The 24485-nt window shown below is 42.6% G+C and overlaps 1 protein-coding gene across 4 annotated transcripts in view; it reads left to right on the forward strand.

Moving 5' to 3' along the window:
• The window catches only part of ccp110 (centriolar coiled-coil protein 110), a 114281-nt gene that overhangs the window by 53004 nt on the left and 36792 nt on the right, over nt 1-24485 (forward strand). For all 4 annotated transcript variants that reach the window (XM_080207056.1, XM_080207055.1, XM_080207057.1 and 1 more), the window contains exons 4-5: nt 10601-12236; nt 22185-22312. In XM_080207056.1, coding sequence (XP_080063182.1) covers nt 10601-12236; nt 22185-22312 — 1764 coding nt within the window. The remainder of the gene's footprint in view (nt 1-10600; nt 12237-22184; nt 22313-24485) is intronic.

The following is a 24485-nucleotide window of genomic DNA, read 5'->3' on the forward strand; positions in this document are numbered from 1 at the left end:
CAGCATCTAGAGGAGAGTGAGAGAGGAGGGCAGTGGGACAGACACACTCTCCTCTAGGTGCTGAGAGGGGGACACTGGGACAGACAGCACCTACAGGAGACTGAGAGGACAGTGAACCAGGCAGTCAGCAGTACATCAAAAAGGAAACTGCTGTTAGTGGGAGCACCTAAGACCATAAGATACAGGAGCAGAATTATGCCATTCAACCCATTGAGTTTGCTCCGCCATTTAATCATGGCTGATATGTTTCTCAACCCCATTCTCCCACCTTTTTCCAGTAACCTGAGGTTCTTGCTTTGTAAGGGAATCAATCTGTCTCTGTCTCAAACACACTCAATGACCTGGCCTCCACAGCCTTCTGTGGCAATGAATTCCACAGATTCACCACCCTCTGGCTGACGAAATGCATCCTCATCTCAGTTCTAAAGGGCCGCCCCTTTATTCTGAGGCTGTGCCCTCTGATCCTAGTCTGTCTTACTAATGGAAACGTCTTCTGTGTCCACTCTATCCAGGCCTTTCAGTATTCTGTAAGCTTCCCTTTATATATCTTAAAAATCTTGCAAACTTTTATATTATTGGCTAGCTTATCCTCATATTTTACCTCCCCCCATTTTGCTTTTTTAGTTGTCCTCCGGTTTTTAAAGGCTTCCCATCCCCCTGGCTTCCCACTAATCTTCATCACTTTGTAAGCTTTTTCTCTTTCGCTTTTATGCAGTCCCTAACATCTCTCGTCAGCCATGGTTGCCTTGTCCTCCCTTTAGTATGCTGCTTCTTCCTTGCGATGAAATTCTGCTATGTCTTCCAGATTACTCCCAGAAACCCCTGCCATTGCTGTTCCACTGTCTTTCTTGCTAGGCTTCTGTCTCAATTAACTCTGGCCAGCTCCTTCCTCTGTAGTTACCTTTATTCATCTGTAATACTGTTGCATCTGGTTCTAGCTTCTCCCTGTCAAACTGCAGGGTGAATTTTATCATATTGTAGCCACTATCTCAAGTGTTCCTTCACCTTGAGTTCCTTTATCAAGTCTGCCTCATTACACAATCCAGAATTGCCTGTTTCCTAGGGGGTCTACTGCAAGCTGCTCCAAAGCCATCTTGTAGGCATTCCATGAATTCCTTTTCTTGGGATCCACTACCAACCTGATTTTCCCAGTCCATCTGCATATTGAAATCACCCATGATCACTGTAAGCTTGCTTTTCTTTATCTCCTTGTGTATTTTGTGCCTCACATCCTGACTACTGCTCGAAGGCCTATACATAGCTCCCATCACGTTCTTTTTACCTTTGCAATTCCTCAACTCTATCCACACCTAGTCTACATCTTCCGACCCTATATTGCTTCTTGCTATCAATTTAATTTCATTTCTTACTAACAGGACAACTCTAACCCCTCTGCCCATCTGCCTGTCTTTTTGACAGCATGTTTTCTTGGATAATTAGCTCCCAGCCCTGATCCCCTTGCAGCCACATCTATGATGCCCAAATTGTACCTGCCAGTTTCAATCTGCACAAGCTCATTTACCTTGTTTTGTATACTGCGCGTATTTAAATGCAGCACCCTCAGTTCTGCATTAACTGCCCCTCTCATTGTCACCCCCTTATCTGTGCCTGAAGTTTGATTCCTAACCTTTTCCAAACTCTCTTATTTGTTCTGGAGATTTTAATAACCTCCGAGTTCTCCTACCGTTTAACTTTTTTCATAATTTCCGCCCCCTTGGGTTAGTTCCCCCTCTCCCCCAGTACCGGTGCCAATGTCCCTCCTCCCACACAATGTTTAAACTGTGCATTTACCTCTTTAATCTTGTTGATCCTGTGTCAACTAGCTTGTGGCTCAGGTAGTCATCCGTAGATCATCATCTTTTTAGTTCTACATTTTAATTTAGTCCCTAGCTGCTCAGTTGTAAACCAGACAATTTACCAACAATTTGTGTTATATTAAAGAATAAAATTTAAGGCTAATTCTTTAAATTCTCCTGAGCTTCTATTCTTAGCTTAAGTTCAAAGCACTCAATGGCATTCAAGTAACTGAGAGTTAGAAAAACACTACTTTTAAAAGAAGGGCTACTTACATTTAAGTCAGAAACACTAGCATTAGGGAAATATTAAGGCCACATATGATAAATTTGCATAACTAATTCAAATAAATGTAAGGGAGCTAAATTGAAGTCATAGTAGGATAGCTAAGTGATGTGGAATACCTGTCTTTTAGTATGTGGGAACTTGCTCCTGACATCCTAGACAACCACGTGCAGGAAGTGTCACAAGCTGCTGAAACTTGAACTCGGGTTTCAGAGCTCAAGTGGCAGTTGAAGTCACAGGTGTTTTATATTTTGGCCCTGGAGGGAGTGCAGAGGAGGTTTACTAGGCTGATACCGGAGTTAAGGGGATTGAGCTATGAGGAGAGGCTGAATAAACTAGGCTTGTACTCGTTAGAGTTTAGAAGAATGAGGGGAGATCTCATTGAGACGTATAAGATGATGAATGGGATGGATAGGATAGAGGTGGAGAGACTCTTCCCGCTCAAAAAAGACAGTACGACTAGGGGGCACAGCCTCAAGATAAGGGGGAGGCGGTTTAGAACGGAGTTGAAGAGGAACTTCTTCACTCAAAGGGTGGTGAATCTCTGGAATTCTCTGCCCGTTGAAGTGGTGGAGGCTGCCTCGCTAAATATTTTTAAGAAGCGGGTTGATGGGTTCTTGATAAGAGAGGGGATTAAGGGTTATGGGGAGAGGGCGGGAATGTGGAACTGAGCCACGACAGATCAGCCATGATCTTATTGAATGGCGGGGCAGGCTCGAAGGGCTAGATGGCCTACTCCTGCTCCTATTTCTTATGAAGCAATTGTTTGGGGATTACACGCAGTTCCACATGCAGGTGAGAAAAAGGACAGAAGGCTTGAGCTCGTGTAGGAGAGAGGAGGCATTGGGACCGGTTCTGGGAAAGATTGGACCTGTAAAAGTCAAATGTTCTACACCTGAAAGGACTGGGGCAAATATCCTCACAGGGAGACTTGATGCTATTGCAGAGGAGGGCAGTGTGAGCTGAGGGCGGAAACACATGGCAGTGTGATATCATTGCTATAATGGAAATGTGGTGTAAGCAGTGTCCAAAATGGCAGCTGAACATCCCTGGATATACAGTTTTCAGGCAAGATGAGAGGGACAATGAATGATGTGTAGCTTATTGGTTAAAGAGGGTAATGAGAGAAAGAGTAGGCCCATACGAGGACAGTGGAGGCAAGTTATGCGTGGAACCACAGGAAGTGGGTGAAATCCTCAATGAGTACTTTGTATCAGTATTCACCAAGGAGAAGGACGTGACGGATGTTGAGGTGAGCGATAGATGTGTGTACACTAGAGAAAGTCAATATATTTAAGGAGGAAGCATCCTAAATTACAGTAAGGTAGATAAATCCCCAGGGCCAGTTGGGATCTATCCCAGTTATTATGGAAGGCAAGGGGAGAAATATTTGGGGCCTTAACAGATATCTTCACATCCTGTTTGACCACAGGTGAAGTTCCAGAGAACTGGAGAATAGCCAAAGTTGTTCCCTTGTTCAAGAAAGGAAGCAGAGATAATCCAGGAAATTACAGGCTGGTGAGCCTGATATCAGTGGTGGGAAGCTTTTGGAGATGTAGAGGGACAAGATATATTCACACTTGGAAGAAAATGGACTAGTGACAGGCAGCATGGTTTTGTACGGGGAAGGTCATGTCTCACCAACTTGATTGAATTTTTTGAAAAGGTGACAAAAATAATTGATGAGGGAAGGGCTGTGGATGTAGTTTATATGGACTTTAGTGAGGTGCTTGACAAGGTCCCACATAGATTGGTACAAAAACCAAAATCACATGGGATTCTGGCTGGGCTACCTAGATGGATACAAAACTTGCTTGGTTATAGGCAGAGGGTAGAGGTTGAAGGGACTTTTACAGAATGGAGATCTAGTGCTGTTCTGCAAGGATCAGTGTTGGCACCTTTGTTTATAGCTTATGGAAATGATCTGGAGGAAAATGTAGCTGGTCAGATTAGTAAATTTACGGATGGCATGAAGATTGGTGGAGTTGCTGATGGTGCTGGGGATTGTTAGAGGATACAGCAGGATATCAATAGATAGAACATAGAACAGTACAGCACAGCACAGGCCCTTTGGCCCTCGATGTTGTGCTGAGCTTTGTCTGAAACCAAGATCAAGCTATCCCACTCCCTATCATTCTGGAGTCCTCCATGTGCCTATCCAATAACTGCTTGAAAGTTCCTGAAGTGTCCATTCCACACAACAACCACTCTGAGTAAAGAACCTACCTTGGACATCCCTCCTATATTTCCTACCATGGACCTTATAGTTATGCCCCCTAGTAATAGCCACATCCACCCAAGGAAATAGTCTCTGCACGTCCACTCTATCTATCCCCCTCATCATCTTATAAACCTCTATTAAGTCGCCTCTCGTCCTCCTCTGCTCTAAAGAGAAAAGCCCCAGCTCCCTCAACCTTTCCGCATAAGACCTACCCTCCAAACCAGCCAGCATCCTGGTAAATCTCCTCTGCACTCTCTCCAATGCTTCCACATCCTTCTTATAGTGAGGTGACCACAACAGCACACTATTCCAAATGTGGTCTCATCAAGGTCCTGTATAGTTGCAGCATAACTCCACAGTTCTTAAACTGAAACCTCCTGTTAATAAATGCTAACACACGATAAGCTTTCTTCATGGCTCTATCCACTTGAGTGGCAACCTTCAGAGATCTGTGGATATGAACCCCAAGATCTCTGTTCCTCCACATTTCTCAGCCTGCCATTGACCCTGTAATCCGCATTCAAATTTGTCCTACCAAAATGAATCTAATTTGTCTTATCAAAATCTGTTGACATTGAGGGACGGATTATTGTTGCCGCACCAGTTCACCAGATTCTCTATCTCATTCCTGTACTGTCTCAGCATTGTTTGAGATCTGACCCATAACTGTGGTATCATCAGCAAATTTGAAAATTTGGCCGCACAGTCATAGGGGTATAAGGAGTATAGTAGGGGCTGAGAACACAGCCTGTGGGGCACTGGTGTTGAAGATGATTGTGGAGGAGATGTTGTTGCCTATCCTAATAGATTGGATACTTGGGCACAGAAATGGCAGATGGAGTTTAATCCGGACAAATGCGGGTGATGCATTTTGGAGGATCAAATTTAGGGTTGAATCATACTGTAAATGACAGAACCCTTTGGAACATTCACATTCAGACGGTCTGGGAGTGCAGGTCCGCAGTTCCTTAAATGTGGCAACACAGGTGGCCAAGGTGATTAAGAAAGCATATGGTAAGCTTGCCTTCATCAGCTGAAGTATTAAATACATGAGTTGGGAAACCATGTTGCAGCTATATAAAACCTTGTTTAGGCTGTATTTGGAGAATTGCATGCAGTTCTGGTTGCCACACTACCAGAAGGACATGGAAACTTTGGAGAGAATGCAAAGAGGGTTCACCGGAATGTTGCCTGGTCTTGAGGGTGTTGGCTATGAGGAGAGGTTGAATAAACTAGAATTATTTTGGACTTTAACCTGGTATTGTGAGACTTCTTGAAGTGCTCCTTGCCAGGAAGGGAACACTCCTGCCTGGTGATTATTGAATGGTGTTCATTCATCTGTTGTCGTAGCGTCTGCATGGCCTCGCCAATGTACCATGCCTCGGGACATCCTTTCCTGCAGCTTTTCAGATAGATTTGACTATGGGAATAGGGATGCTTTGCAGTTGTGCAGGGTGTTGGTGAGGCCACATCTGGACCATTATGTGCTGTCCTGGGGCCTTGTCTGAGGAAGGATGCCTTGCTATAGAGGGAGTGCAACGAAGGTTTACCAGGCTGATTCCTGGGATGGCAGATCTGTCATATGAGGAGACACGAAGCCGATTAGGATTGTATTCAGTGGCGTTTAGAAGAGTGAGAGGGAATCTCCTAGAAACTTATAAAATTCTAACAGGGTTAGACAGGATAGATTCAGAAAGAATGTGCCCAACGGTGGGGGAATCCAAAACTAGCAGTCATAGTTTAAGGATAAGGGGTAAATCTTTTAGGACTGAGGTGAGGAGAAATCTCTTCACCCAGAGCGTGGTGAATGTAGTTGAGGCCAAAACATTGTCTGATTTCAGGAAGAAATTAGATATGGCTTTTGGGCGAAAGAGGTCAAGGGATATGAGGGGATTGTTGTGTGCAGTTTTGGAGCCCTTATTTGCGAAAGGATATATTGGCCTTGGAGGGAGTACAGAGAAGGTTCACCTGGCTGATACCGGAGATGAGGGGGTTAGCTTATGAAGAGAGATTGAATAGACTGGGCCTGTACTCGTTAGAGTTTAGAAGGCTGAGGGGGGGATTTTATAGAGACTTACAAGATAATGAAGGGGCTAAATAGGGTAGAGGTAGAGAGATTCTTCCTACTTAGAAAGGATAGCAGAACTAGAGGGCACAGCCTCAAAATAAGGGCAGGGGGAGTGCAGGTTAGAACAGAGTTGAGGAGGAACTTCACTCAAAGGGTGTTGAATCTCTGGAATTCTCTGCCCATTGAAGTGGTGGAGGCTATCTTGTTGAATATATTTAAGTCACGGGTAGATAGGTTTCTGATAGACAAGGGAATTGCGGGCTATGGGGAGAAGGCGGGAAGATCAGCTATGATCTTGTTGAATGGCGGGGCAGGCTCGAAGGGCTAGATGGCCTACTACTGCTCCTATTTCTTATGTTCTTATGTAGGGGGTCAGGATATGAATTTGACGATCAGCCATGATTAACTTGAATGGCAGAGCAGGCTCAAAGGATCGAATGGTCGGCTCCTGCTTCTCGTTTCTATGATTGTATCCCAGGCTGTGAAGGAAGCCAGGGAGGGAATGGTGAATGTTCTGAGAATCATTTTCAATCCTCATTGGAGACAGGCCAGTTCCAGAAGATTGGAGGTCTGTGAATGTTATACTATTCTTTAAAAAGGGTTTGATAGACAAGCCAGAAAACTATAGGCCAGTCAATCCGACTTCAGTCATGGAAAAATAATTGGAAACAATTCTGAAATACAAAATAATCTGTCACTTAAGTATGATTGTTCCAGGATAGTGGCAAATGGAATTCAATCTGGATAAGTGTGAGGTGATGCACTTGGGCTGGATGAACAGCTGGACCCTCAGGACAGGTGGTCCTGCTAGTTTAAGAAGGCATATGATATACTTGCCTTTATTAGCCAAGCCATAACGTTTAAGAGCAGGGAGGTTATACTGGAACTATGTAAAACATTGGTTAGGCCACAGCTGGAGTAATGTGTGCAGTTCTGGAATCAACATTATAGGAGGGATGTGAGAGCACAGGATGAGGTGCAGAGGAGATTTACCAGGATGATTCCTGGCCTGGAGGGTTTCAGTTATGAAGAGAGATTGGATCGATTGGGGATGTTAACCTTGGAGTGGAGGAGACTGAGGTGGGGAACATGATTAAGATGTATAAAATTGAGGGGCATAGATAGAATAGACTGGAAGAAACCTTTCCTCTTCGTGGAGGGATCAATGGCTAGAGGGTATAGAATTAAGATAAGAGGCAGGAGGTTTAGAAGGTATGTGAGGAAAAGTTTTTTCACGGGTGATGGGAGTCTGGAACACTGCCTGAAAGGGTGGTGGAGGCAGAGATCCTCGTAATATTTAAGTCTCTAGATGTGCATTTGTGATTCCAAGGGAAACAAAGCTATGGGCCGACTGCTGAGAAATTAGATTAGAGTAGTAGAGTGGTTTGTCTTTGGCACAGATGTGGTGGGCTTTTTTCTGTGCTGTATACTGCTATGACTAAGGTAGTCAGCATGGTTTTATTGGGGAAGATGGTGTCTTACTAACTTAAAATATTTTGAGGAAGCAACAAAGGGTAATGGTTAATGCATGTGTGTTTTTGTAAATAGCATGATTTAGATTTAAATGTGGGAGGTATCATTGGGAAATTTGCAGATGACACAGAAATTGGGCATGTAGTTGATAATGAAGAGGATAGCTGCTGACTCCAGAATGATGTCAATCTTTGGTTGAGGGGACAGAGAAGCGGCAAATGGAGTTTAATCTGGAAAACTGTGAGATAATGCATCTGGGGAGGGCAAACAAAGCATGGGGATACTCAATAAATGGGAAAATATTGAGAGGGATTGATGAATAAGAGACCTTGGAGAGCATGTCTACAGGTCCTTGAAGGTGGCAGGATAGGTGAATAAGGTGGTCAAGAAAGCACGTGGAATGCTTTCCTTTATTGGGTAAGATATTGAATTCAAAAGCAAGGATGTAGCAATAGAACTGCATAAAATGCTGGTTAGGTCACAGCTGGAGTTTTCTGTACAGTTCAGGTCCCCACACTGCTCAAGACATCATTGCTCTGGAGAGAGTATAGGGGAGATTTACAAGAATGTTGCCAGGGCTTGAAAATTGTAGCTGAGGAAAGATAGGATAGGCTAGCGGTGTTTTTCTTAGAACAGAGATATAATTGAGATGTACAAAATTGAGGCCAAAAGAGAAAATGCTTTAAAATCTCAGTAGGTCTGGCAGCATCTGAAAGGAGAGAAAAGAGCTGATGTTCAAACCCAGACAAGTGATTGTCGAAGCTGACCTTTTGATAAAGTACAAAATTGAGGGGCTCGATAGGGTTGACAGGAAAAACTTGTTTCCCCTGGCTGAGAGGTCATAGATTGAAGGTGATTGGTAGAAGGATTAGAGAGAACATGAGGAAAACCCAGTGGGTGCTGGGTGTCTGGAATTTACTGCCTAAATTGGTGTTTGAAGCTGAAAACACCCCATTTAAAGTATCTGGGTCTGTCTGAAGCACTGTAACCTGCAACACTGGACCATGTGCTGAAAAATGGAGTGAAATGAGGGAGTTTATTTTTTCTTTGGCTGGTTCAGAGACATTGGGCAGAATGACCTGTTTCTGCTTGACTAGCCTGTGGGCAACTTTTGGAACTTCATCACCAGTCCTCAGATGTTACTGAGGATTTGTTAGGGCTGATTGTGCCTTTATTGAGGTTTGATGCCCCAGCTTGCAGCAGGGTGGGTCCATCTGCTTTTAATTCTTCTACTATTTGGAACAATTGAGTGGCTCGCTGAAGGTCAAATAAAAATAAAATATTGTGGATGCTGGAAATCTGAAATAAAGGCGTAAATGCAGTAGCTCTGGCAGCATTTGTGGAAAGAGAAAAACGGTTCAAGTTTTGAATCCAATTTTACAGATGTCATCCGACCCGCTGAGTTTATCCAGCGTTTTCTGTTTTCCTTCAGGGCTCAGTCCAGTGTCAAAGCTTTGGTTTGGGACTTTAGTTATGTGTAGCATAGACTAGGTAAGGAGAGCAGTCCTTAAAAGACATTAGTGAGCCAGTTGAATTTTTGTAACAATTCAACAACTTCACCGTCACTTTAATTTCAGATCATTTCCAAATTCTCAAAGTGCCACGTTGGGATTTAACGTTGTGTTCTCTGCACTGATTGCCCAGGTTTTTGACTAATCTGGGAGCATATCTATACACTATTATATTAGAAGGGGGCGCAGGTTCAAGGTGTGGGAGGGGAAAGTTTAAGGGAGATGCGCAGGGAAAGTTTTTCATGCCGGAAGTGTTGGGTGCCTGGAACGCGTTGCCAAAGGAGGTGGTGGAAGCTGGCACACTCGCAACATTTTAAGAGGCATCTGGATTGGTACATGAATAGAGAGGGATTAGATGGATACAAACTCTGAGCAGAAGGTTTTGTTTTTGTTTAGTAAGGACATCATGATAGGCCCTCCAAGCCTGTGCCAATTTCCAGAAGACACTGTCATTCTGCCAGTTATCTTTCTGTGATAAAGGCATGAATACATACGCCCAGACCCAGTTCTATCGATACTTCTGTGCTTTTGATAAAAGTATATATAGATCCCGCCTGACTACTCTCTACATCAGGTTCCGCTTCTGCCTCCCCAGGTTACATAGTATTTTTAAATTTTCAAAAGCAGGAATTTAAGCACTAGCGTGATTGAGGTAAACATTAGCTCTTTTAGCTCTGGCCTGACAGACTAAAGTTGTAATTAAATTTGCTTTTGCCTTTTGAACATTTAGTTGTTTTACCCAAACTATTTATTGTTGGAATAATGTTGTTCCTCTCCTTAATCCAATTTTACTCCTATGGTTAGTTAGCAATTCATAGAGTAATGATTGCAGCTATTAAAAAGAGCTTCCCTGTTTTGCAACGACTTGAGAAGGCTTGTCTTGTTGTTTACGATTGTGTGCTTGGATACCCATAGATAAATATTATTTGATGGGTTTTTCTTGGTTACGCTACTAGTGGTTGCCAACAAACATTAAACTGTATGCTTTGCTTCCAGTGGACCTCCTGCAGTCTGTTTCACTGAACATGTTTTCAGGTTGCGTATTATCATTATAAGGCCAAGATGCCAATTTTGTCTGAACTTTAAAATACACAATTTTTAAATTATTAACTGCCCTATAGCATACTGAGAGGACAATGTTATATAATTACCTGAGGTACAAATATATTTGGTATATTTTACAAATAGTGGGAACACAATTATTCCTTTTCATATTGGTGGTCCTGATTTTTAAACTTTTTTCTAAAGGTATGCAAAGTGCCAAGTTCCACTGAATGTGTCAAAGACCCTGTTACTCGATCACCAACAGAACCTGACTTCACTACAATACAGCATGCTGACCGTTCTTCAGTTACCCCAAGTGATCTTGACAAACCTGATAGCCCCATTCCATCTACTCAGACATTATTGAAATTAAACGAAAAGGTTACTGTTCTAGACTCCGAAAAGTTGATTTGTTCCTCTGAAATAAATGACCTTCCTAAAGACATTGACAGTATGCAATCTGATCACCCTCTTTCTGTACCTGTAAGTCCGAAGAAAGAAGAATCAGAAGCAGTAATGTCACCTATAAAGGAATCTCCTGATCACTATGCAATGAGTCTTCAGAATCTGCTCAAAAAGTCAAGAGAATATGTAGAGCGGGAACAAAATCGGCGCAGTGGGAAAAATGCCTCCAAGGAAGGTGCGAATGAAAGCCATTCAGATAAAGAAAATGAGGGTGTTAAAATTAATGACTGGGAGAGGGAAAGAAGTAGAATTTCTAACAAAAGTTCCAGTCCTGTGACTATTGACAAATCGAGCACTGTGAGGTCATTTTCACAAATTGCCTCCACAAGCAGTGAAAGCTTTGAACTGTATGATAAAACAGCAGTTAGCACACCCACTTCAGTGTTATGTAGTTCATCAAAAGTAGACTTTCCAGCAAAGTTAATGAAGGGTTTATCCAGGGAATCTGATTCAGATGAGGATTGGATAATCAGTGAAAGCAGCTTGCTTAAAAGCTTAATGGGATCTTATGCCAAACTGCCCAATCCTGAACCAAGTCGCAGTCCCAAAATGCACCAAAGACGCCCTAAGTCATCCACCCACATTGTTATTAATAACCCAGTGAATGCTTATGAGCTAAGTCCAAAAGAAAAGTTCAAAGGTATGCCTGGGACACATCAAGGTAAAATAAACATTAATGATCTTAATGTAAAGAGAACAGTTCCAAATGAAACATTGATAGCAGTCAATCGAGAAGAAATTGGAAAGATTCCTGGGAAACTACAAGATATTCCAACATGTTTCGGAAGCATAAATGACATTCCGACAAAAAATGGTTCCCAGTTTTTGTGTGCTGAACTGTCTGGGAAATCTGAGGTAAAAATGGTTGGAACTGGTAATGACGTTCAAATGCCATTGAGGAGCGTGATTCAGAAAGATTTATTTGACTTGGAAAGGACATCTCTGTTACTTATGAATAATCAGGAAATAATTCAGCCTTCAGAAGTCCAGAATGAACTTAATGTCAGTGGCCATAAGACTAGCAGTCTGATTGAAAAGACTAAGCAAGGCTCACCTGTTGAGCTTAACAAATCCTACGATGTCAAACATCCATCTCCAGTGCTGCTGCAAACTCAAAATACAAGACAACAAATGGACCTCGCAGTTATGCCTTCAGAAAATGAAACGCGTCTACAAAGCAGTATAGAAGCTAAAGCCAAACGCAAGTTAGCTCTGGATACCTTAAGTACCAAAGAAAATGAACTGTCTGTTGTTGAAAGTGAGAGTTCAAATGTTCAGGAGATCAGCAGGTGGATTCGAGAGGAGAGACGACAGAGAGTTTCTGTTAGCCGAAGTGAAACTGAAGTACCTTCAAAAAGCCATATTAATGCTTTAGGTAAGACCAACTTTACTTCGGCGTAGACTGTAAAATCCTCTTCCCCAACTATGTCTTACTCCTGCTGTGACAGTATTACATCGTCAGCCCTGTGTTTTTCCTTGCAAAGTTACTAATGCAGTCTAATAGTGATGTGTAATTAACACAAATGTTTAAGGAAGCTTGTGAACTTGAGACAGAATCTATGAAGGTTTAAATATTTATTCATTTTTATTGCACAAATGATTTTCTATAAATTTCTGATCCTTAATGTTATGGAGAATTCAGCAAATATTTCAGAAAAAATGAATTCAAGTATTTGTGAGTTGTAGAATGTTAGCATCACAGTTTCATCTGTAAGTAGATTTCCTTCTCGCGATTGGAAGTTTTCTTTTTGCAACTCAGTAACCTCAATTGTGCTAATATTAATATCATTCTCACAATCATTACAGGGTAAATCAGGCAGCAACTTTTGACTTCATACAATATAGCTAATCCAGAAATTGCTGTCATGTCAACTTCTCCATAGGTTGTGCTTTTGCAATCTGTCTTTAGAAAGAGCATAGAAATCTTTGCAGGGAGAGAGACCAAAATCAGATAACTGTAGGCCAGTTGGCAATATAAATAATGTAATTGCAGAGGATTTAAAAATACACGATATCACCAGCATGGCTTCATGAAGGGAAATCGTATCAGCAGGTTAGATAAAGCTGAAACCAATAAATGTGATGTAATTGGATTTGCAAAAAGTGTTAATGTACCTCACAAAAAGCTACTTAAGAGCCCATGGTGTTGCGGGTGGTGTATTAGAATGAATAGAGGATTGGTTAACTGATAGATGGCAGAGTTGGGATAGGAGGGGCTCTTTCAGGATGTAAATCTGTAACTAATTGAATGTCATGAATCAGTGTGGGGCCACAATTATTTACAATACGTTAATGACCTTGGGCAAGAGAAGTGAATCTACCGTTGCAAAATTTGGAGATGACACCAAAATAGGGGGGAAGGCAAGTTATGAGGATGAGACAGTGTCTACAGAGGGACATAGATATTGAGTAGGCAAAAACCTGGCAGATGGAAAATGTGAAGTTGTGCAGTTTGGTGGGAAGAATAAAGGAGTTGAATATTATTAATATAGTTAAATCGAGGAAGACTGCAGGAAGTTGCAGCAGACGGGGATTTGACCTCGTGCATCAATCACAAAAAGCTAGTATGCAAGTTCAGCTGGTAATAGGGAAGGCAAATTGAATTTTGGCCTCTATTTGAAAGGAATGGGGTATAAAAATAGGTATACAAAGTACTTGTTAGATCACACCTGGAAAACTGAACAGTTTTGGTTTCCTTATCTAAGCAACGATGTACTGGCATTGGAGGTAGTCTAGTGAAGGTTCACCTTGGTTGATCCTGGGTATGGAGGGATTCCCTTGAGGATGGGTTGAGTAGGTTGGATCTGTACTCATTGGAGTTTAGAAGAATGAGAGGCAACATAAGAACATAAGAAATAGGAGCAGGAGTAGGCCAACTAGCCCTTCGAGCCTGCCCCGCCATTCAATAAGATCATGGCTGATCTGTCGTGGCTCAGTTCCACATTCCCGCCCTCTCCCCATAACCCTTAATCCCCTCTCTTATCAAAAACCCATCAACCTGCGTCTTAAAAATATTTAGCGAGGCAGCCTCCACCATTTCAACGGGCAGAGAATTCCAGAGATTCACCACCCTTTGAGTGAAGAAGTTCCTCCTCAACTCCGTTCTAAACCCCCCCCCCCCCCCCCCCTTTATCTTGAGGCTGTGCTCCCTAGTCCTACTATCCTTTCTGAGCGGAAAGAGTCTCTCCACCTCTATCCTATCCATCCCATTCATCATCTTATACGTCTCAACCTTATTGGATTCTCGGGGCTTGATAGGATAGATGAGGAGAGATTATTTCCCTTGTGGGAGAGTCTAGGATCAGAGGCATAATCGCAATAAGGGGGCATCCATTTAAGACCGAGATGAGATGGAATTTTTTCTTTGAGTAAATCTGGCAGATGCAGATGCAGGACTGGACAGGGTATTCCCTCGGACCTTGAATGAGACTAGTGTTGAAATTGCAGGGACCCTGGCAGATATATTTAAAATGTCGGTATCCACAGGTGAGGTGCTGGATGATTGGAGGATAGCTCATGTTGCTCTGTTGTAGAGTCAGAGGTTTACAGCATGGAAACAGGCCCTTTGGCCCAACTGGTTCATGCTGCTAAGTTAGTTCCAATTGCTCATATCCTTCTATAATACCCATATAATACCATCTTACCCATGTAACTGTTTAAAAGACAAAATTCTACCCGTCCTCCACTACTGCTTCCAGCAGCTCATTCCAGACACTCAGCACTCTGAATGAAAAAAAATTGCCTGTCTGCACTATTTTGAATTTTTCCCCTCTCACTTTAGCCTATGCCATCTAGCTTTAGACGCCGTACCTTTGGGAAAAGATATTAACTATCTACCTTTATCTACGCCCTTTATTATTTTATAGACCTCTATAAAGATCACCGCCAAGCCTCCTGCGCTCCAAAAAAATAGTCCCAGTCTATCCAGCCTCTCCTTATAACTCAAACATCAAGTCCCGGTAACATCCTAGTAAATCTTTTCTACACTCTTTCTAGTTTAATAATATCCTTTCTATAATAGGGTGACCAGAACTGTACACATTATTCCAAATGTGGCCTTACCAATGTCTTGCGCAACTTCAATAAGATGTCCCAACTCCTATATTCAATGTTCTGACCAATGAAACCAAAATGCGGCACAGTAGCACAGTGGTTATCTCTGCTGCTTCACAGCTCCAGGGACCTGGGTTCAATTCCTGGCTTGGGTCACTGTCTCTGTGGAGTTTGCACGTTCTCCCATGTCTGCGTGGGTTTTCTCCGGTGTTCTGGTTTCCTCTCTGTCCAAAGATGTGCGCGATAGATTGATTGGCCGTGCTTAAAATTGCCTTTTAGTGTCCTGAGATGCGTAGATTAGAGGGCTTAGCGGATACATATGTAGGGATATGGGGGTAGGGCCTGGGTGGGATTGTGGTCGGTGCCGACTCGATGGGCCAAATGGCCTCTTTCTGTATTGTAGGGTTTCTATGATTCTATGCTGAATGCCTTCTTCACCTGTGACTTCACTTTCAAGGGGCTATGAACCTGTACTCCTAGATCTCTGGTGTATAACTCTTCCCAACACCGTACCATTATCAGCCCCTATTCGATCTACCAAAATGCATCATCTCACGTTTATCTATATTAAACTCTATCTGCCATTCATCAGCCCACTGGCCCAATTGATCAAGATGTTGTTGCAATCCTAGATAACCTTCTTCACTATCCACTATGCCACCAATCTTGGTGTCATCTACAAACTTACTAACAATGTGTCCTAAATTCTCATTCAAATCATGAATATAAATAATAAATAACAGGGTCTCAATATCCCAAGTCATTCAGGGTTCCCTGCTTCTAACAGCCTTGCCCTGTTGCTTAAAAAAGGCTCAAAATAATCCGGGAAATTAAAGGCTGGTAAGTTTGTCAGTAGTAGGTAAATTATTTGAAGAAATACTAAGAGATAGGATCTACAAATACTTGGATAGACAGGGACTTATTAGGGAGAGTCAACATGGCTTTGTGTGTGGTAGGTCATGTTTAACCAATCTATTAGAGTTTTTCAAGGAGGTTACCAGGAAAGTGGATGAAGGGAAGGCGGTGGATGTTGTCTACCTGGATTTCAGTAAGGCCTCTGACAAGGTCCCACATGGGAGGTTAGTTCGGAGGTTCAGTCACTAGGTATACATGGAGAGGTAGTAAATTGGATTAGACATTGGCTCAATGGAAGAAGCCAGCGAATTGTAGTGGAAGATTGCTTCTCTGAATGGAGGCCTGTGACTAGTGGTGTGCCACAGGGATCAGTGCTGGGTCCAGTGTTGTTTGTCATCTATAGCAATGATCTGGATGATACTGTGGTAAATTGAATCAGCAAATTTAGTGATACAAAGATTGGAGGTGTAGTGGACAGTGAGGAAGGTTTTCAAAGCTTGCAGAGGGATTTGGACCAGCTAGAAAAATGGGCTAAAAAAATGGCAGATGGAGTTTAATGCAGAGAAGTGTGAGGCATTGCACTTTGGAAGGACAAACCAAGGTAGAACATACAAGGTAAATGGTAGGACACTGAAGAGTGTAGTAGAACAGAGGGATCTGGGAGTACAGATACATAATTCCCTAAAAGTGACATCATAGGTGGATAGGGTCGTAAAGAGTGCTTTTGGAACATTGGCCTTTTATAAATCAAAGTATTGAGTATGAGTTGCAATGTTATGGTGAGGTTGTATAAGACATTGGTGAGGCCGAATTTAGAGTATTGTGTGCAGTTTGGGTCACCTAATTACAGGAAGGATATTAATAAGGTTGAAAGAGTACAGAGAAGGTTTATGAGGATGTTGCTGGGATTTGAGAAACTGAGTTACAGAGAAAGGTTGAATAGTTTAGGACTTTATTCCCTGGAGCGTAGAAGAATGAGGGGAGATTTGACAGAGGTGTATAAGATTTTGATGGGTATGGATAGAGTGAATGCAAGCACGCTTTTCCCACTGAGGCTAGGGGAGAAAAAAAACTAGAGGACATGGGTTAAGGGTGAAGAGGGGAAAGTTTAAAGGGAATATTAAGGGGGGGTGGTCGTCACACAGTGGTGGGAGTGTGGAATGAGCTGCCAGATGAATTGGTGAATGAGGGCTCACTTAACATTTAAGGAAAACTTGGACAGCTACATGGATGAGAGGGATGTGGAGGGATATGGTCCAGGTGCAGGTCAGTGGGAGTAGGCAGAAAAATAGTTTGGCACAGACAGGAAGGGCCAAAGAGCCTGATTCTGTGCTGTAATGTTCTATGGTTCTAATGTGGATAAATGTGAGGTTATCCACTTTGGCAATAATAAGAAGACAGACTGTTACCTGTCTTATTACTGAGGCCTGATGGGATATACCCCAGAATACTGAGAGGCAAGGGAGGAAATTGCTGGGGCCTTGAGAGCAATCTTTGTATCCTCACTGGCTACAGAGGAGGTCCCAGAGGATTGGAGAATAGCCAATGTTGTTCCTTTGTTTAAGAAGGGTAGCAAGAATAATCCAGGTAATTACAGGCTGATAAGCCTTACATTTAAGGCGTGGGTTGATAGGTTTTTGATAGGCAAAGGGATTAAGGGTTATGGGGAGAGGGCGGGAAAGTGGAACTGAGCCACGACAGATCAGCCATGATCTTATTGAATGGCGGGGTAGGCTCGAGGGGCTAGATGGCCTACTCCTGCTCCTATTTCTTATGTTCTTATCAGTGGTAGGGGAATTATTGGAGAGGATTCTTCAAGACAGGATTTATTCCCACTTGGAAGTAAATGGACGTGTTAGTGAGAGGCAAAATGGTTTTGTGAGGGGGAGGTTGTGTCTCACAAACTTGATCGAGTTTTTCGAGGAAGTGACGAAGATGATTGAGGGTAGGGCAGTGGATGTTGTCTACATGGACTTCAGTAAGGCTTTTGACAAGATCCCTCATGGCTGGCAGATGCAGGAGATGATGTCGCATGAGATCAGAGCTGGCAAAGTGGATACAAAACTGGCTCGGTCAAAGAAGACAGGGTAGCAGTGGAAGGGTGTGTTTCTGAATGGAGGGTTGTGACAAGAGGTGTTCCTCAGGGATCAGTGCTGGGACCTTTGCTGTTTGTAATATATACAAATGATTTGAAGGAACATGTAACTGGATTGATTAGTAAGTTTGCAGACGACACAAAGGTTGGTGGATTTGCAGATAGCGATGAGAACCATCAGAGGATACAGTAGGATATAGATCAGATGGAGTTTAATCCAGATAAATGTGAGGCAATGCATTTTAGAAGGTCTAATACACTTAGGAAAAATACAGTAAATGGCAGAACCCTTAAGAGTACTGATAGGCAAAGGGATCTGGGTGTACATAAGAACATAAGAAATAGGAGCCGGAGTAGGCCATCTAGCCCGTTGAGCTGCCCTGCCATTCAATAAGATCATGGCTGATCTGAAGTGGATCAGTTCCACTTTCCTGCCTGCTCCCCATAACCCTTAATTCCCTTATCGATCAGAAATCTATCTACCCGTGACTGAAATATATTTAATGAGGTAGGCTCCACCACTTCAATGGGCAGAGAATTCCAGAGATTCACCACCCTCTGAGAAAAGAAGTTCCTCCTCAACTTTGTTTTAAACTGCCCCCACCCCCACTTATTTTGAGGCTGTGCCCTCTAGTTCTGGTTTCCTTTCTAAGTGGAAAGAATCTCTATCTCTACCCTATCTAGCCCCTTCATTATCTTGTAAGCCTCTATAAGATCCCCCCTCAGCCTTCTAAACTCTGAGTGCAGGCCCAATCTACTCAATCTCTCTTCATAAGCTAACCCCCTCATCTCCGGTATCAGCCTGGTGAATCTTCTCTGTACTCCCTCCAAGGCCAATATATCCTTTTCGCAAATAAGGGGACGAAAACTGCACACAGTACTCCAGTTGCAGCCTCACTAGTGCCTTGTACAGTTGCAGCAAGACCTCCCTGCTTTTATATTCTATCCCCCTCGCTATAAAGGCCAACATTCCATTCGCCTTCTTGATCACCTGCTGCACCTGCAGACTGGGTTTTTGCGATTCGTGCACAAGGACCCCCAGGTCCCGCTGCACAGTAGCATGCTGCAACTTTTTACCATTTAAATAATATTCCATCCTACTATTATTTCTTCCAAAGTGGGTAACCTCATTTGCTAACAGGTACAGGTACACAGGTCACTGAAAGTGGCAATGCGGGTGGAGAAGGTAGTCAAGAAGGCATACGGCATGCTTGCCTTCATCAGCTGGGTTATTAAAAATTGGCTAGTCATGCTGCAGCTTTATAGAACTTTAGTTAGGCCACACTTTGAATATAGTGTTCAATTCTGGTCGCCACACTACCAGAAGGATGTGGAAGCTTTGGAGAGGATACAGAAAAGATTTACCAGGTGTTGCCAGGTATGGAGGGCATTAGTTATGAAGAGAGGCTGGAGAAACTTGATTTGTTCTCACTGGATTGACGGAAGTTGAGGGGCAACCTGATAGATGTCTACAGGATTGAGAGGCATGGACAGAGTGGGAGGCATATTCAGAAACTTTTTCCCAGTGTGGAAGAGTCAGTTACTAGGAGGCACAGGTTTTAGGTGCGAGGGGCAAGGTTTAGAGGAGATGTACGAGGCGGATTTTTTGCAGAGGATGTGGGTGCCTGGAACTCGTGGACGGGGAAGGGAGTGGAAGCGAATATGTAGTGACTTTTTAAGAGCCTCGTGACAAGTACATGGAATATGATGGGAATAGAGGGATATGATCCCCAGAAGGGTAGGGATTTTAGTTAAGTTGGGCAGCATGGTCAGTAGTGGCTTGGAGGGCTTAACTAAGGTTCTATAAAGCTGCAAAATGACTTGCCAATTTTTAAACTCAGTGCCTTGGCCGATGAAGGCAAGCATGCCATACGCCACCTTGACTACCTTCTCGACCTGCATTCACAGAGTGACCTGTGTACCTGTACACCCAGATCCCTTTGCCTATCAATACTCTTAAGGGTTCTGCCGTTTACTGTATATTTCCTATCTGTATTAGACCTTCTAAAATGGTGAATGTGTGGAATTTGCTAACACAAAGTAATTGAGGCCAGAACCTTGTCTGATTTCAAGAAGAAATTAGATATAGCTCTTGGGACCAAAGGGTTCAATGGATGTGGGGAGAAGAGGGGATCAGGATATTGAATTTGATGATCAGCCATGATCAAAATGGATGGTGGAGTAGGCTCAAAGGCCCAATGGCTTACTCCTCCTTCTGGTTTCTATAATGGCGAATGACTTGGAGAGGAACTTGCAGGTGGTGGTGTTCCCTACACTGATCCATTTATTGCAGCTTTTTCATTCCTTACCTCTAACCAGAGAGATTCAATCCTTGACTCCCACTGAAACATTCTCTCTCAGCACTATAACACCATCTTTAACCAATACTGCCACACCACCTCTTTTATTTCCCGTTTCTGTTCTAAATATCTTCTATCCAAGAATGTTTAACGGTCAATCCTGCCCTCTTTTGAGCCAGAACTCGTAGTTACATTTGTTAGCCTGTAGTTCACCTATCTTATTAACCACACTCCTTGTTCACATTAATTTGCGTTGTAAATTAATCTTGATTTTTGGCTGTCTAATTTTTTCTGCCTTATTCTGACCCAATCTAGTGAATTAGTATTACCTACTGTAATTCTATCCCTACGTTTCCTATTTACCTTCATATTACGCTCTGGTGTATTCTCCTTATCAGTAGGTACTTCTCTACTTCCTGCTGCCAGTTTTCCTCTTTTTCTCAGGTTCCTAGCTCCTTGCCAATCTAGTTTATCAATCATTATTAAAACCCATCTGGTTTATTCAAATTCCTTACATCTGCCATCCTTTCCAGGTCTGGCCTACATATGATTCCAGAGCCACAACAATGTGGTTGACTCCTAACTGCCTTCTGAAATGACCAAGAAAGTTTCTGTGTTCAAGGACAATTGGGGATGGGCAAGAAATGCTAGTGTTGTCAGCTATTCCCACATCCTCCTTAAAGAATTAAGGAAAAGCTTCACTCAGCTTTGAGCATAGAAACCTGTGGCTCCATGTTCCTTGTTCAGATGTTGTCCGATTGACTTGTCAGATAAGCTGATTGCTTGGTGGAGATCCAGCAATTCCATCACGTGGTCCATGGACTTGAATTCAGTTCCTACAACATCCTGTGTGGATGCCCAGATGGATCACCTGAAATGGAATGCTTACTCCATTGTCCCAACTACAAAGTTGGTTCATCTGACTTGACAACTCCACCCTCTTTAAAGCTGCTGTACGGCTGCCACTCCCCAAATACTTTCCTGCACGATGAATCCCTTTGTGATTTCTTCCCACCAAATGCACATCACATTTATCTACACAGCAATCCATTTTCCAATTATCTGCCCATTCAGTAAGTTTATCCACCTCATCTCGTGTTTTGATTTTTCTTGAATAGTTGGAAGTGGGTAATGGCGTCACGCAGGATTCATTGCTGAGTGATTTCTGTTCTTTATGTATGTTGGGTATTTGGCTTTGAGTCTAGAGGGAGTGGTTCAGTTAATTATTTAGAAGGTCAAAGATATGTTGATCAGATTCGGCGCAGACTTCAATGTGGCTGGTGAATTTAACATTCCATCATTTATATTTTAAATGGAAGTAGACTTGGTGCTGTGGAGGAGCAGAGAAATTTGTGGGTGTGGGTAAACGGGTTTTAAAAACCATCTCTAGTTTCTCCAGTTGTTTTTAAGAAAAGTACTAATGAAATCGTGAGTTTTATTATGAGAGAGAAAAAGCCAATTCTGCATAAACCTTCTGAGAGTGTTAGCTTGAACGTGAACATTATAAAAAAATATTTTAGAGAACGGTTTACTAGGAAGCTGCTTGTTAGGAGAAAGGAGTATTGCAACTACAAATGAAAGCTTAAAATTTGCTGTGGAGCCAACTGTGGGAATCCATCTTAGAAGTATTTAAATTTAATGCAAGTTCAGAATGGATAGAAAGAAGCAGAATGGGAAAAATTAGAAGTGAAGAAGATTTTGAGCAAGATGAGGGTGGGACAAGGACAAAAGGGAGGTATATGACAGGAAGAAAGTCAGGAGAGGTTGTATGAAGGAAGTCTTCCAGAGCTTGCTTGGTTAAGAAGGTGTCAGGTGCTTGTCCCCTTCAAAGTAGGTCCTGATGTTTGCCAAGGGCACTTTGTTGGAATGGATTTCTAATTCCAAGTTCTGATGTAAAAGCCCGTGTCTATGGGCATATTTAAGTGTGATGAGTGCTGTTCATTCGCTGCTGAATGCAAAATCAAGGCCTGTTTATGCTTTTAGAAGAGGATTAAATCTTTTTTTCTACTCCATTATTCAGATGAAGAACAGATCACAAAGCAAATGATGGCATTTGTGGAAAGGCGGAAACAGTTAGAAGAACAACACACCTTGCAACTCTCCATGCTGATTGCTGAACAAGAAAAGGAGCAAGAGAAACTGCGAAGGGTAGGGAGAGTACATAATACACTTCAGACTTTAATCCATAAAATTACTGCTCTTTAAATAGAGCAAGATGCTAAACAGATGGGTATTCTTGCACCTTTTCCAATGTCATAATGTTCTTGTATTACAGGAAGGATATCACATCACTAGAAAAGGGCTGAAAGCTTTTTGTCATATTGTAGTCATGTTGTACAGTATGTAACTGGCTCACCCCTTACTGTAACCCTTTATTTTCCGCTGATTTGTCTGTTGTCAGTCCATGAAATTCCCACAATTGGTATTTCCAATTTGCCTTAATGAGGACTTGAATATAATCACAAATGATAAGTAAAATATAAACGCTTGACTTTCTGACTGAAGATATTTGGTACTGTTTGCTTTCCCTCGCTGGCAAAATGTCCCTTGGTCAGAAATGAGAATGTGATTTCGCTATCCAGATCCTGATCACCATTTTTAAAGGTCCTTCAAAACCTGACCCCAGGCTTCGAGTGAATGGTCAACAGGTTCTTTGGACATTTGTTTTGAGTTAGTAACATTGGGTTTAGCTCTGGTTCACATGACTCACTGAGAACAAAGAAAATTGCAGCACAGTAAATGGCAGAGTATTGATAAGCAGAGGGATCTGGGTGTACAGGTACACAGGTCACTGAAAGTGGCAATGCAGGTGGAGAAGGTAGTCAAGAAGGCATACGGCATGCTTGCCTTCATTGGCCAGGGCATTGAGTTTAAATGCACTGACCATGCTGCCTGACTAACTAAAACTCCCTACCCTTCCGGGAGCCATATTCTTCTATTCCCATCCTATTCACGTATTTGTCAAGACGCCCTGTAAAAGTCACTATCGTGCGTGCTTCCACTACCTCCCCCGGCAATAAGTTCCAGGTTCCCACTACTCTGTTTGAAAAAAAAATCTGCCTCGTACATCTCCTTTAAACCTTGCTCTTTGCACCTTAAACCTGTGCCCCCTAGCAGTTGACTTGCACTCTGGGAAAAGGCTTCTGACTATTCACTCTGTCATGCCTCTCATAATCTTACTTTCAGGTTGGTCCTCAACCCCCGTCATTTCAGTGAGAACAAACCAAGTTTCTCCAACCTCTCCTTGTAGCTAATGTCCTCCATACCAGGGCAACATTCTGGTAAATCTTTTCTGTATCCCGTCCAAAGCCTCCACATCCTTCTGGTAGTGTGGTGACCAGAATTGAACAGTATATTCCAAATGCGGTCTAAATAAGGTTCTATAAAGCCGCAACTTGACTTGCCAATTTTTAAACTCAGTGCCCCTGCTGATGAAGGCAAGCATGCCGTATACCTTCATGACTACCTTCTCCACCTGCATTGCCACTTTCAGTGACCTGTGTACCTGTACACCCAGATCTCTTTGCCTATCAATACTCCTAAGGATTCTGCCATTTACTGTATATTTCCTATCTGTATTAGACCATCTAAAATACATTACCTCATGTTTGTCCAGATTAAACTCCATCTGCCATCTCTCCACCCAAGTCTCCAAGCAATCTATATCCTGCTGTATCCTCCGATGGTCCTCATCACTGTCCACAAATCCACCAACCTTTGTGTTGTCCACAAACTTACTAATCAATCCAGTTACATTTTCCTCCAAATCATTTTATATATTACAAACAGCAAAGGTCCCAGCACTGATCCCTGATGAACACTACTTGTCACAGCCCTCCATTCAGAAGTGCTTCAGGTTTTGAACCAAGTGATAGTGAATTGTATATTTCAAAGGTGCTGCAGGTGTGGCAGTGTTATCTAGATTAATTTCCTTTTGGAAATCTATCAGGAAGAAGTTTGAAATATATAGCTATTGGTTTATATTAGGAAATTACTCTACAAAGCAATAGGAATGATCATATTCTCCACCACAAAGGTGTTTTTGTTGAGGAGTTGGGCTGCCCGGTGGTTAGCACTGCTGCTTCACAGCGCCAGGGACCTGGGTTCAATTCTCGGTTTGCATCATTCTGTGTGGAGTTTGCATGTTCTCCCCATGTCTGCATGGGTTTCCTCTAGGTGCTCCAGTTTCCTCCCACATTCTAAAAGACGTACTGGTTAAGGTGCATTGACCTGAACAGGCACCAGACTGTAGCGACTAGGGGAATTTTATAGTAACTTCATTGCAGTGTTAATGAAAGCATACTTGTGACTAATAAATAAA

This window comes from Carcharhinus amblyrhynchos, chromosome 18, assembly GCF_965287045.1.
Source record: "Carcharhinus amblyrhynchos chromosome 18, sCarAmb.v2.hapA, whole genome shotgun sequence".
Taxonomy (NCBI): domain Eukaryota; kingdom Metazoa; phylum Chordata; class Chondrichthyes; order Carcharhiniformes; family Carcharhinidae; genus Carcharhinus; species Carcharhinus amblyrhynchos.